This window comes from Schistocerca piceifrons, chromosome 4 (genome assembly GCF_021461385.2).
Source record: "Schistocerca piceifrons isolate TAMUIC-IGC-003096 chromosome 4, iqSchPice1.1, whole genome shotgun sequence".
Lineage (NCBI taxonomy): Eukaryota > Metazoa > Arthropoda > Insecta > Orthoptera > Acrididae > Schistocerca > Schistocerca piceifrons.
The window spans coordinates 271,704,153-271,716,525 of NC_060141.1; the positions used below are offsets into that span (position 1 = coordinate 271,704,153).

A 12,373-nucleotide genomic window follows, 5' to 3' on the forward strand; every position below is an offset into this window, starting at 1 on the left:
TTCTTGATTTTTTTTTTCCATTCTTCTGTACATTATTCTTGTAAGCAATCTGGATGTATGGGCTGTTAAGCTGTTTGTGCGATAATTCTCGCACTTGTCGGCTCTTGCAAATTGTCGGAATTACGTAAGTGATGTTTTTTCGAAAGGCAAATGGTACATCGCCAGACCCATACATTCTACATACCAACATGAATAGTCGCTTAGCTGCCACTTCTACAGGCGTGGCCGGCCGGAGTGGCCGAGCGGTTCTAGGAGTTACAGTCTGGAACCGCGCGACCGCTACGGTCGCAGGTTCGAATCCTGCCTCGGGCATGTATGTGTGTGATTTCCTTAGGTTAGTTAGGTTTAAGTATTTCTGAGTTCTAGGAGACCGATGACCTCATCAGTTAAGTCCCATAGTGCTCAGATCCATTTGAACCAATCTACAGACGTGGATTCTGTAAACTACGTCAGCGTTGTCAGGTAGTTATAGTTAACGTGAAAGAACATGTGTTCAACAAACTAATGAAAACGCTATTAAAATAAGCACTGTACTAATACAAATGAAATACAACCATGATAACCTTACAACAAAAGTCTGTTTCAGTAAAACATAAAGTAGCTGTAAAACGGTCCTCTGCTCGTGGTCTCGCGGTAGCGTTCTCGCTTCCCGAGCACGAGGTCCCGGGTTCGATTCCCGGTGGGGTTAGTGATTTTTCCCGCCTCGAGATGACTGGGTGTTGTTCTGTCGTCTTCACCATCATCATCATTTATCCCCATCACGGTCGGTGAAAGGCAAACCACCTCCAGTAGGACCTTGCCTAGTAAACCGGTGCGGGTCTCCCGCATCGTTCCCCTACGCTCTGTAAAGAAGCATGGGACTTCATTTCATCTGTAAAACGAGCGTGCTTATATCGACATGAATTAGTACGATATTATTCACTTTGTACTCCCAAGCGGTCTGTGTTTATTTGCTGCCCTGTGTCATACCAAAATAGTATGGAAAATAAAATTGTGTATTCACAAAAACCAGAAATTGTGTCACTAAAAGCGGAAACGGTCAGTATCAACTGTACCTTATCGTAAGTTTTTCGTCCTTACACTATGTAGTACTGGAAGTATCGGGACACTTTTGATGGAGAAATTGTCTTAAGATTTCCTTAATGATTTTCGATCTGACTCCTTGTAGCTCTGTCATAGAAAGGCTAAAAATCTGGAATCATGAGCGAACTCAGCCTTCACTTAATAGGGAAATGTGTTTTCTCAGAGTCAGCAAAGAGCAGAATCTGCCCTGATAGCCGAGTGGTGGCTGCAACAGATAAATCGCAACGTGAAAGATAAGGTTAGTTCATAATTCCACACAGAACAACTTTCTGTCTCTAAACCATACATTGAGGACCTGATATCACATGTTAAGTGAAAATAACTCAAAGTATTCCATGGAAGTGCCACAAAAAATCAAGCTAATTTAGCACGATGATTCTGTGCCATCCAGAAAATAATTCGTCGATACAAAGTTGTCAAGCATATTCTATGCTGCTGTCAAGATTCAGTTATACTACCAGTAACAAGAATAGCAACAGAATGTTCACTCAGCGGGCTTGGAAGTAACTACAGCTTGGGTGTCTAAGATGCAGGTGCTGAGGACGGAAATGCCCAAAGTAAATCCCAATGGATGTTATTAGCATTCCTGTAACTAGATTTAAGGCCTAGAACATCTTTACTAATAATACTCACATTGCATCAACTGCATACTAAACATCATAAGCGCCGGCCGGTGTGGCCATGCGGTTCTAGGCGCTACAGTCTGGAACCGAGCGACCGCTACGGTCGCAGGTTCGAATCCTGCCTTGGGCATGGATGTATGTGATGTCCTTAGGTTACTTAGGTTTAAGTAGTTCTAAGTTCTAGGGGACTGATGACCACAGATGTTAAGTCCCATAGTGCTCAGAGCCATTTGAACCATTTTGAACCATCATAAGTCGACAACTGTCACAATTATTTGTGTTTTTTTGTCTTCAGCATCCTTAAAAGGGATGGTTCCTTTGAAAGGGCACGGCCGATTTCCTTCCCCATCCTTCCCTCACCCGAGCTTGCGCTCCGTCTCTAATGGCCTCGTTGTCGACGGGACGTTAAACACTAATCTCCTCCTCCTCCTCCATCCTTAAAACTCAAACACTCATTCATCAGACGCGGTTCATATTTTTCGAGTATCTCGAGTGGTTGTACTGTGAACATCTTGAGTAGGCAACACATCTTTATTATATAGACTTAGGGAATATTTTTCTTCAAATCGCTGTCATAGGTTCCAGCCCCAAACAACAGAGCACTGATTGCAAAACATGAATATCCACAGGGACACTTCGTCAGCTGTGAACAACTTTAAGTTCTAACTAACGAAAGGCTACTGTCCAGAAACCAAATGCAGTGACAGAAGATGCAGGTCGAAAAGGCTTTGAATATGAAACCAGTGACGGTATTCCAGCTTCGCCTGACATGAAAGAATAAGCAGTTGTTATCGGAACGTGCAACAAGGAACACAAAACGCTGACAGTAATGTCTAAAATAAATCTTGCTTAATCAAAACTGACATTCAATCTGTACATGTACTCGTTATGATTACAATGTATTCTCTGCTGCTGGTTTGTCGATAAAAGTGAAAAGTGCCTTTATTAAGGAGCTTTCCAACGTTCAGTACACTTAAGAGAGGAAGAAACAGTTTCATTAAGCTGAGCGTGGTGCAGAGATTTTACGCAGCACCTTCACGGAGTGTTATTAATTTAGAGCTTGTTGTTTTCTTATGAACGACACGTTTGGGCTACCGTAATACTCATATGACAGACCTGTAGTGCGACGGCACAGATGGGCGGATGGTTTTAGAATAATATGCAGAGACTATGCATACGCTGATGATTCATAACACCAAGTTACCACAACGTCAAATTATATAGCCCAGACTTAAATTTTGCCTGCGAAAGAATTGCTCAACAATAGGTGAGCAGCATGAGAAACACCACACCCCAAGCAAACTCCGACCCATTATATGCCAGTTAATCACAGCAAAACGTCTATGCTTGTATCTTTCTGCCAACAACTTAATTTCTTTCGAAGCAGACTGTGACATCGTTGTAAATTTGATAAACATGTGTTACTTTACACCACACCATGGTTCACGCCCACTTCTTCCTCCACCCACCGCAGTGTCCCATATCCGCAGATTTACATCTACACTCACCAGCTTCTTGTTGGTAGCATTTTGGCTGTCTATTATGCTGTTACTGTGAAGATTACTTTTTGTAAATACCAATATTCTGTACTGAAAAATCAGTGTTTCCATTCTTCCAGCTCCGCCAACCAAAAATAGTGGAAAAAAGCGACAGAGAAGCACCTAAGAACTAACAATTAATAATAAGTGAAGATTGGCGAACTCCACCAGTCATCTGACCATTATGAAAAGCTACTTCTTTGCCCACAGCACTGCAATCCGAACTGAGGGGTATCGTGGGACTCCGTTACTTATTTATACTTTAAACATACTTCTCCAGTGGAATTTGAATCACAGCCACAGTTTCAGTAGCACTCAGCTACAGAGGCATCGAGAATTTGAACACTCTTCATTGTTGTAGTAGAGGCTAGGGCAAAAAGTAGCAGTTTTCCCACAAAGTAAACGGTGAGGGACATTGTAACTCACGTGTAAAATAACCTTCTTGCAATCGAAAACTTAAATGTTCCAACTCACTGTCAATTAATACGCACAAACTGTTCAGAATATTTCATTAAAATTACAAGCAAATCTTTAGTGAGCTTATTATGATAAATCAGCTTCAATCCTGGAAGTCTCATTAATGAGTTACAAAATATTTCCCATATAGCACTTTATACACAAATGTCTTTTAAAAGAAAGAAGTATAGGTTTCAACATGTCATCAAGCTCAGATTGTTTCAAGGGTGTGGACGGAAATCGACCGTACCCTTTCAAAGGAACTGTCCTGGCATCTACCTGGAGCGATTTAAGGAAATCACAGAGGACCTAAAGCTAGATGGCCATATGCAGATTTCAGTTATCGTCCTCCAGAACGTGAGTCTTAATATAGAATTCGATGCATGGTATATCATTTTAACAAGTTCGTGGATTGAGGAAACGTGTGTTTCGCCATCCTTCATATAGCAGTTACGAATAATACCCATGTCGCCTGTGTTCGAGTCTGTGCTAACAAAGATCATCTACTTGACACCTGTCAGCCCCCGTTTTTAGTAAAGTATCCTGCAACTGTTAGTCTCCTTTCTTTAGCAGAATATTTCTGTGTGGTACTGCCTCCCCTACCATTAACAAATGTCTCACTAGAGACGGCAGTCTTCTACAGCATTTACACACCCTTCTGATTTTGAAATGCAATTTGAAGAATAGCAACCATTCCGGTAGAACAATGGGATCAGATGTGCAACTTAGATTTCCATCAAGAGAGAGTCTACAGTACGCCACTCAGTTCTAATTTTTAGTAGAGAGTTGCTGTTTGATACTGCCTAATGCCACTAATAAATTTTCAATAAAAACTACAATCCTCTATGGCATATACGCCCCATCCAAATTTTATATGCTATTTACTTACAAAGGATTGCCAGTATTCCAGTAGAGCAATGAAATCCGATGAGCAACATCCATATCGTTTACATACAAATAACTAAAACTACGGGCACATAGAGTGCAGTGTATAAACTTTACTTGGTAATGATTATCTGAAGGTGTACTTCTACAACAGCCAACTTTCTTTTGTTCTTACTACCGCAACAGACAAATTGCAGAATGACCCTAGCGCTACATATGTATCATACTCGAAAACAGCGAATCCTAATTCGCCATAAAGATATACACTACTGGCCATTAAAATTGTTGCACCACGAAGATGACGTGCTATAGACGAGAAATTTAGCCGACAGGAAGAAGATGCTGTGATATGCAAATCATTAGCTTTTCAGAGCATTCACACAAGGTTGGCGCCGGTGGCGACACCTACAACGTGCTGACACGAGGAAAGTTACCAGCCGATTTCTCATACACAAATAGCAGTTGACCGGCGTTGCCTGGTGAAACGTTGTTGTGATGCCTCGTGTAAGAAGGGGAAATGCGTACCATCACGTTTCCGACTTTGATAAATGTCGGATTGTAGCCTATCGCGATTGCGGTTTATCGTATCGCAACATTGCTGCTCGCGCTGGTCGAGATCCAATGACTGTTAGCTGAATATGGCATCGGTGGGTTCAGGAGGGTAATACGCAACGCCGTGCTGGATCCTAACGGCCTCGTATCAATAGCAGTCGAGATGACAGGCATCTTATCCTCATGGCTGTAACGTATCGTGCAGCCACGTCTCGATCCCTGGGTCAACAGATGGGGACGTTTGTAAGGCAACAACCACCTGCACGAACAGTTCGACGACGTTTGAAGCAGCATGGACCATCAGCTCGGAGACAATGGCTGCGGTCACCCTTGACGCTGCATCACAGACAGGAGCGCCTGCGGTGGTGTACTCAACGACGAACCTGGGTGCACGAGTGGCAAAACGTCATTTTTTCGGAACCTGGGTGCACGAGTGGCAAAACGTCATTTTTTCGGATGAATCCAGGTTCTGTTTACAGCATCATGATGGTCGCATCCGAGTTTGGCGACATCGCGGTGAACGCACATTGGAAGCATGTATTCGTCATCGCCATACTGGCGTATCATCCGGCGTAATGGCATGGGGTGCCATTGGTTACACGTCTCGGTCACCTCTTGTTCGCATTGACGGCACTTTGAACAGTGGATGTTACATTTCAGATGTGTTACGACCCGTGGCTCTACCCTTCATTCGATCCCTGCGAAACCATACATTTCAGCAGGATAATGCACGACCGCATGTTTGAGACCCTGTACGGGCCTTTCTGGATACAGAAAATGTTAGACTGCTGCCCCGGCCAGCACATTCTCCAGATATCTCACCAATTGTAAACGTCTAGTCAATGGTGGCCGAGCACCTGGCTCGTCACAATACGCCAGTCACTACTCTTGATGAACTGTGGTATCGTGTTGAAGCTGCATGGGCAGCTATACCTGTACATGCCATCCAAGCTCTGTTTGACTCAATGCCCAGGCGTATGAACGCCGTTATTACGGCCAGAGGTGGTTGTTCTGTGTACTGATTTCTCAGGATCTATGCACCCAAATTGCGTGAAAATGTAATCACATGTCAGTTCTAGCATATTTGTCCAATGAATACCCGTTTATAATCTGCATTTCTTCTTGGTGTAGCAATTTTAATGGCCAGTAGTGCAACAGGATTAGAACAATGGAGCCTCTCTATAATGTCGGAAATGTAATATGTTTAGCTGTGGAAACATAAGGCTAGGCTATAAAATGGGCGGAGACACCACACTCCACCTCATTCAATACTCAGACATGTCTCATTCGTTTTTCATGAAGCAGTTGCTCATTAGTTCTTTGTTAACATGTACATTGGCGCATGCTGCGATATTCGTTACCTTGAAGTAAGACTAGCTGAGTCCAGGCTTGCTATTAATTCAGTCACATCATGAAAATGCAGCGTTGACGACGCCAGAGTTGAGGGCACGTATGTGTGTGGTCGACGCCATGAGTTGCTGACAATGTAGGAGTACATGCAGTCGCCAAGCCAGTATGTACTACCGCCTACGTTGTACCTTACAACGAATCTCTAGGACCCTGGCGGCTAGTCAATAACTTCCATTATCTCTCAATTTTCTCGTGAGTACATTTCAAATTCGATTAATTTCCTTCGTTTTCTATACAAGTATGGCAGTTACTTTGTCTGCTGGAATGTTGTCATTCCGCGTTAAGATGCTACGGGCTACAGTAAGCGAAGTTCTCCTTCTTTTTGAAACTTTTCAGTTTAAATAATCTCTTCTGTCTGAAAGGGTTAGTTCTGTGGATATTTCAGCATTGTGGATTAGTGGCTCCCATAATCTAAAGGCTGCCTCAAATTTCATTTTCGTTGTAGAATATGAATTACTTTAAAATTTACGTTAACTGTTTCTTGTCTTTAACCATTCCATCTGTCCTATTACACTCATACAGAACGTTTCAGTAGAAGTATCTGTAGTGCGACGAGAAGCGTGACGTTGCCATGTTCATGGTGACAGGAAAAATTCTCTTAACGTAAGAAATTGTTAATCTGAGGGTAGGAAAGGAAGCGACAGTTAGGTAATCAGGCAACGTCTTTAATATTCCAGCAGTAGGATGCCGCCAGTTCGTTCACCTGACAGAGTTTGTAACATTTTGTTCAAATGGTTCAACTTAGAACTACGTAAACCTAATTAACCTAAGGACATCACACACATCCATGCCCGAGGCAGGATTGAAACCTGCGACCGTAGCAGCCGCGTGGTTCCGGACTAACATTTTGTCAAATTAATCGAACTCACAGTTTTGTGGCGGCCTCGTGTGCAGTGACTGCTACAGACTGTTGGAAGAGCCGTTTTTAAGTTGTGGGATGGCTTTTGCCTTTCCCAAATGGCTCTGAGCACTATGGGGATTAACATCTGAGGTCATCAGTCCCCTAGAACTTAGAACTACTTAAACCTAACTAAACTAAGGACATCACACACATCCATGCCCGAGGCAGGAATCGAACCTGCGACCGTAGCAGTCACGCGGTTCCAGACTGAAGCGCCTAGTACCCCTCGGCTACCGCGGCCGGCTGCCTTTCCCAAATGGGGAATATTTTTTCAATAGTTTGGCAAGGACTATAAGATGTCGGTGGGGTAGGGTAGCTTAGCAAGACGAACAACCTGACGCTGCACCACGGCGTCCGTGTTCCATGGGCATGGTCAGGATTCGAGCTCACGGACCTTGGCGGCAAGGAGTTGTGTTGCGCTGCTGTCTCCAGCATAACCCGAGCACAGAGCGAACTTGCGTGGTAGACGCCCCCAGCAGTGCTGCGTGAGGTGAGCTCCAACCACAGAGATGTTGGTCTAGGGTTGGAACCACAGTCCGGTAGCTAGCTGGTGACGTCTAGAGCTGGCAGATACCCAGTGACACAGTGGTCAGGAGGCCCGCAGTACGACCCTCGTCCCATCTGATGGTGTCTAGACCCCTTGGCAGGCAGTCTTGTCAGGATGACGGTAGAGAGGTTGCGACCTCAAAGTAGAAACCGACAATATGTCGGTTGCTGTCTAAATGGCTCGGTTATTTGATAATGCGCCTGGTCTGACGGCCAGTATTTATACATGCCAAAGAGGTTTCTTACGATGTCAAAATGTTCATGCTTTTGGTAACTAGCCAGGAACTGAATGGGAGGCAGCGGCAGTGCATATCAGATGCCACGGCAAAATGCTGTGCCAGCACATTGCTGCAGGTGTCTTTTTTATGGTATCAAACCATCGTGGCTAGGCTTCTGCCTTCAAGTTCCCAGACTATCCGCAAGTGTTCCAAAGTCACAAGATCATTTAACCACCATTGAGAACTTATCAAACTACAGAAAGATTTAGGTAGCGATAGGCGGATGAGGTTGTCCTGGATCACATGACGTTTCGCTGTCTACTAGCAGCAGGTGGTCAGCCAGCCTCCTGTGCAGGTGGTTGGAGGGAAGAGGGCTGGCGGAGCAGGCGAGCACGGCGCGCGTGGAGGCGGCGCTGGCGGCGCTGTCGCTGCAACAGTTCCCCTTCTTCAAGCGGCTGGCGCCGTTCGTGCGCGCCGCCGGCCCACTCGCCTACCACCTGCGCGACCTCAACGTCACAGACTTCATGCTCAAGGTGAGCGTGTCACTGCAGCTACCGGCACTGTTCAATGCTACGTTAGGCAATAACAATCGATACGAGTATAAATGCAGTACCTGACAAAAAATATGAAGCACGCATAAAGGGATGAGGAAACGAAATTTAACTTCATAGCTTGAGTGGGTATGTGATGTTCAGTGATTGCAATGTCGAGACAAACTTAGAAATAACTTGACAGTATGAGCCGACTTATCAGTATGACCTCTCTGGACTGGATGTGTGCACTGACTCCTTTGGGTTGCCGTTGTATCCACTCCTACGGCAAGCTGGTCCACAACTGTTTTAACTTGATATCCTCGATACTGTCTCTAGGATAGAACTGAGGTTCGAGCTGGTCCTAGACATGGTCTATTGGGCACTGAACTGGGTATCTTACAGGCCAGGGTGGGGGGGTATTTCAGTATCAGGAGGACAGTTTTTAGCAACAAGTGTCCTGTGCGGACGAACACTGCGCAGTTAAAAAGTAACATCTACATCTACATCTACATTTATACTCCGCAAGCCACCCAAAGGTGTGTGGCGGAGGGCATTTTACGTGCCACTGTCATTACCTCCCTTTCCTGTTCCAGTCGCGTATGGTTCGCGGGAAGAACGACTGTCTGAAAGCCTCCGTGCGCGCTCTAATCTCTCTAATTTTACATTCGTGATCTCCTCGGGAGGTATAAGTAGGGGGAAGCAATATATTCGATACCTCATCCAGAAACGCACCCTCTCGATACCTGGCAAGCAATCTACACCGCGATGCAGAGCGCCTCTCTTGCAGAGTCTGCCACTTGAGTTTTTTAAACATCTCCGTAACGCTATCACGGTTACCAAATAACCCTGTGACGAAACGCGCCGCTTTTCTTTGGATCTTCTCTATCTCCTCCGTCAACCCGATCTGGTACGGATCCCACACTGATGAGCAATACTCAAGTATAGGTCGAACGAGAGTTTTGTAAGCCACCTCCTTTGTTGATGGACTACATTTTCTAAGCACTCTCCCAATGAATCTCAACCTGGTACCCGCCTTACCAACAATTAATTTTATATGATCATTCCACTTCAAATCGTTCCGCACGCATACTCCCAGATATTTTACAGAAGTAACTGCTACCAGTGTTTGTTCCGCTATCATATAATCATACAATAAAGGATCCTTCTTTCTATGTATTCGCAATACATTACACCACGGTACTGTCGCATGTGAGGTAACACATCAAGATGCAGGATGTCCTCGCCATGCCGTTCTGCCGTCAGAGCTCACTTGATCAGTAGCAGCCATCACCTGAGGTCACACCCAGTCGGTCCTCACACCGTGACGCCACTTCTCTGCCTCTACAAAACATGGGAAGAATAAGGCCTCTAGCCAGGTCCCGGTGGGTGTGAACCCTTCACCACCTTGGCTTCGTGCGGCGGCCCTTGTTCAACTTGGTCTTCATTCGCTTCCTAAGGACACTACTCCAGCCTCGCTCTATGGCCTTCAGTTTCACGACCTTCATATGGAACTTCGCGATAGCACCTGTGTATACACTGACCGTGGCGTCGGGTGTGCCTCCGTCATTCGCAACGACGTTTTTCGGTATCGGCTTCCGAAGCACTGCTCAATATTTATAGCAGAGCTCTTCGCCCTGTATCAGGCGATGCAGTACATCCGGCGACACAGGCTTTTCACTTGTGTCATCTGCTCAGTCTCTGAGTGCCCTTCGAAGCCTCTGTGTGCTGTACACCGTCCTTCCCTTGTTCAACGATTCCAGGAAATCTGTCACTTCCTCACTCTTGAAGGATGTTTATGTGGTTCCTGGTCACGTCGGCCTGACGGGAAACGAGGCCGCTGACGTTGCTGCCAAGGCTGCAGTCCTAGTCCTCAGCCCGCGGGTGCCTATATTCCCTTCGATGATATCTGTGTTGCTGTCTGTCAGCAGGTGGTGTCGCTTTGTCATCACCACTTATCCTTCCGTCATCAGACAACCTCCGGAATATTAAGCCTCTCCCAGGGGCTTGGACGACCTCCTCTTGGCCCTCTCGCCGACTAGCTTGCGTATTGGGCTCTGTCTTGCTAGCCATCGCCATTTGTTAGGTGGTGATCCCCCACAACTTTGTACACATTGCACTCAACTTTTGGTAGTCCGGCATTTCCTGTCGGAATGCCCTTTTTTTAACCGCTTACGTTCTCGTTTGTGTTTTAGCGAACGACGCGCGGGCTGTTGACTGCGTTTTAGTTTCTATCGGTCGAAGCAATATGGCGAAGGCAATTTAATTTTTAGCTCTGGATCTTCGTTTCTCCACGTCTCTGCTTTTAGCTGTCTTCTCTTCCATCGATTGGGATTGACGTTTAGTCGTTTCTAGCTCCACTATTTGTCTTCATGTTCTACAGTTTTGACATGGGCGCGTATGACCCTAGTTGTTTTTGCGCCGTAAAACAAAACAAAACGTAGGTCTCCGCCATACTTGCTGCAATGGTCATCTGCGGTAGTACAGAACCTGTAATATTATTGGGCTTCCCGTCGTATGAAAGCTGTGAGTACCCTTGGAAAGGCATTCACCTAGCTGTGTATTAAATGATCAACTTATGAGATGAGACCTATTCTTTGAAAGACATTTGTCGTACATAATCACGTAACTGTAAAGATGCGCATCTAATGCGAACGCTCATATATCGACTGTGCAGTCAAAGAAACATTTTACAGAAGATGAACTGTGCGTTCCGCTTCAACTTAAATAAAAAATATGACGGTAAAAATCCTTTGTAGATCTTCAGATTTTATCGTACTTCTGCTTGTAATGCGAAAGCGTAAAGAAGGTCGTCTTTAAGCCATAAAAGTGAGCGGTCTTGCCAGCGTGCAGACAACAGTTATTGATTAATAAATAATTGTCTCGAAGGAAGGAGAAAAGTAATGACTGTAATTTGTGACAAAAACGTGAACCAAGAAGTTAGCACAGGACAGGCTGAAATCTGATCGCACCATACAGTCAGAAAATTACTTCTGTAAGTTATGCTGTTTATAAATAAGCCCTAATTGCTTGTGAGAATTATTTGAATATGTTTAGTTTTTCCAGATTTCTTATACTATACTTTTCCTTTATTTTTTTACCTCCATGTCATATTATTTTTATAAATGTCGTACAGCCTTTACTACAGCAGAGAATACTGCGTCATCCTGGTCGTAGACAGAAGGGCGCTCCTTCTCTCTATACAACTCACAGCTGCCCCATTTATTAATGATTTCATTTGCAAATGCAATTTGTGTATTGTTCATTGTTAAGGGTCCCTTAGGCAATTATAAAATTCATACCAATTATGTAAAGAAATCCGGGTTGTTCTTTTCCAAATAACAGAAGCCTTTGCGTAATCAAAAACTAGCCTCATTCTGACAACGATCAGGAGCCGACCAGAAGACGGACGTTTTCCACCGCTTTCGTGTTTCCTGTGGCAAAGTTGTGGCAAACTGGGAAAACGACATTCTAGTATATATATATATATATATATATATCTAGAACACATTGACACCTGGTGTGTCAGACCCACCATACTTGCTCCGGACACTGCGAGAGGGCTGTACAAGCAATGATCACACGCACGGCACAGCGGACACACCGGGAACCGCGGTGTTGGCCGTCGAAT

General features: G+C 44.8%; 1 protein-coding gene across 1 annotated transcript in view; it reads left to right on the forward strand.

The window, feature by feature from the left end:
• LOC124795791 overlaps window positions 1–12,373 on the forward strand; it is a 193,301-nt gene that overhangs the window by 160,486 nt on the left and 20,442 nt on the right. Inside the window, exon 3 of the mRNA XM_047259871.1 lies at window positions 8,538–8,745. Within this exon, the coding sequence (XP_047115827.1) occupies window positions 8,538–8,745 (208 nt within the window). The remainder of the gene's footprint in view (window positions 1–8,537; window positions 8,746–12,373) is intronic.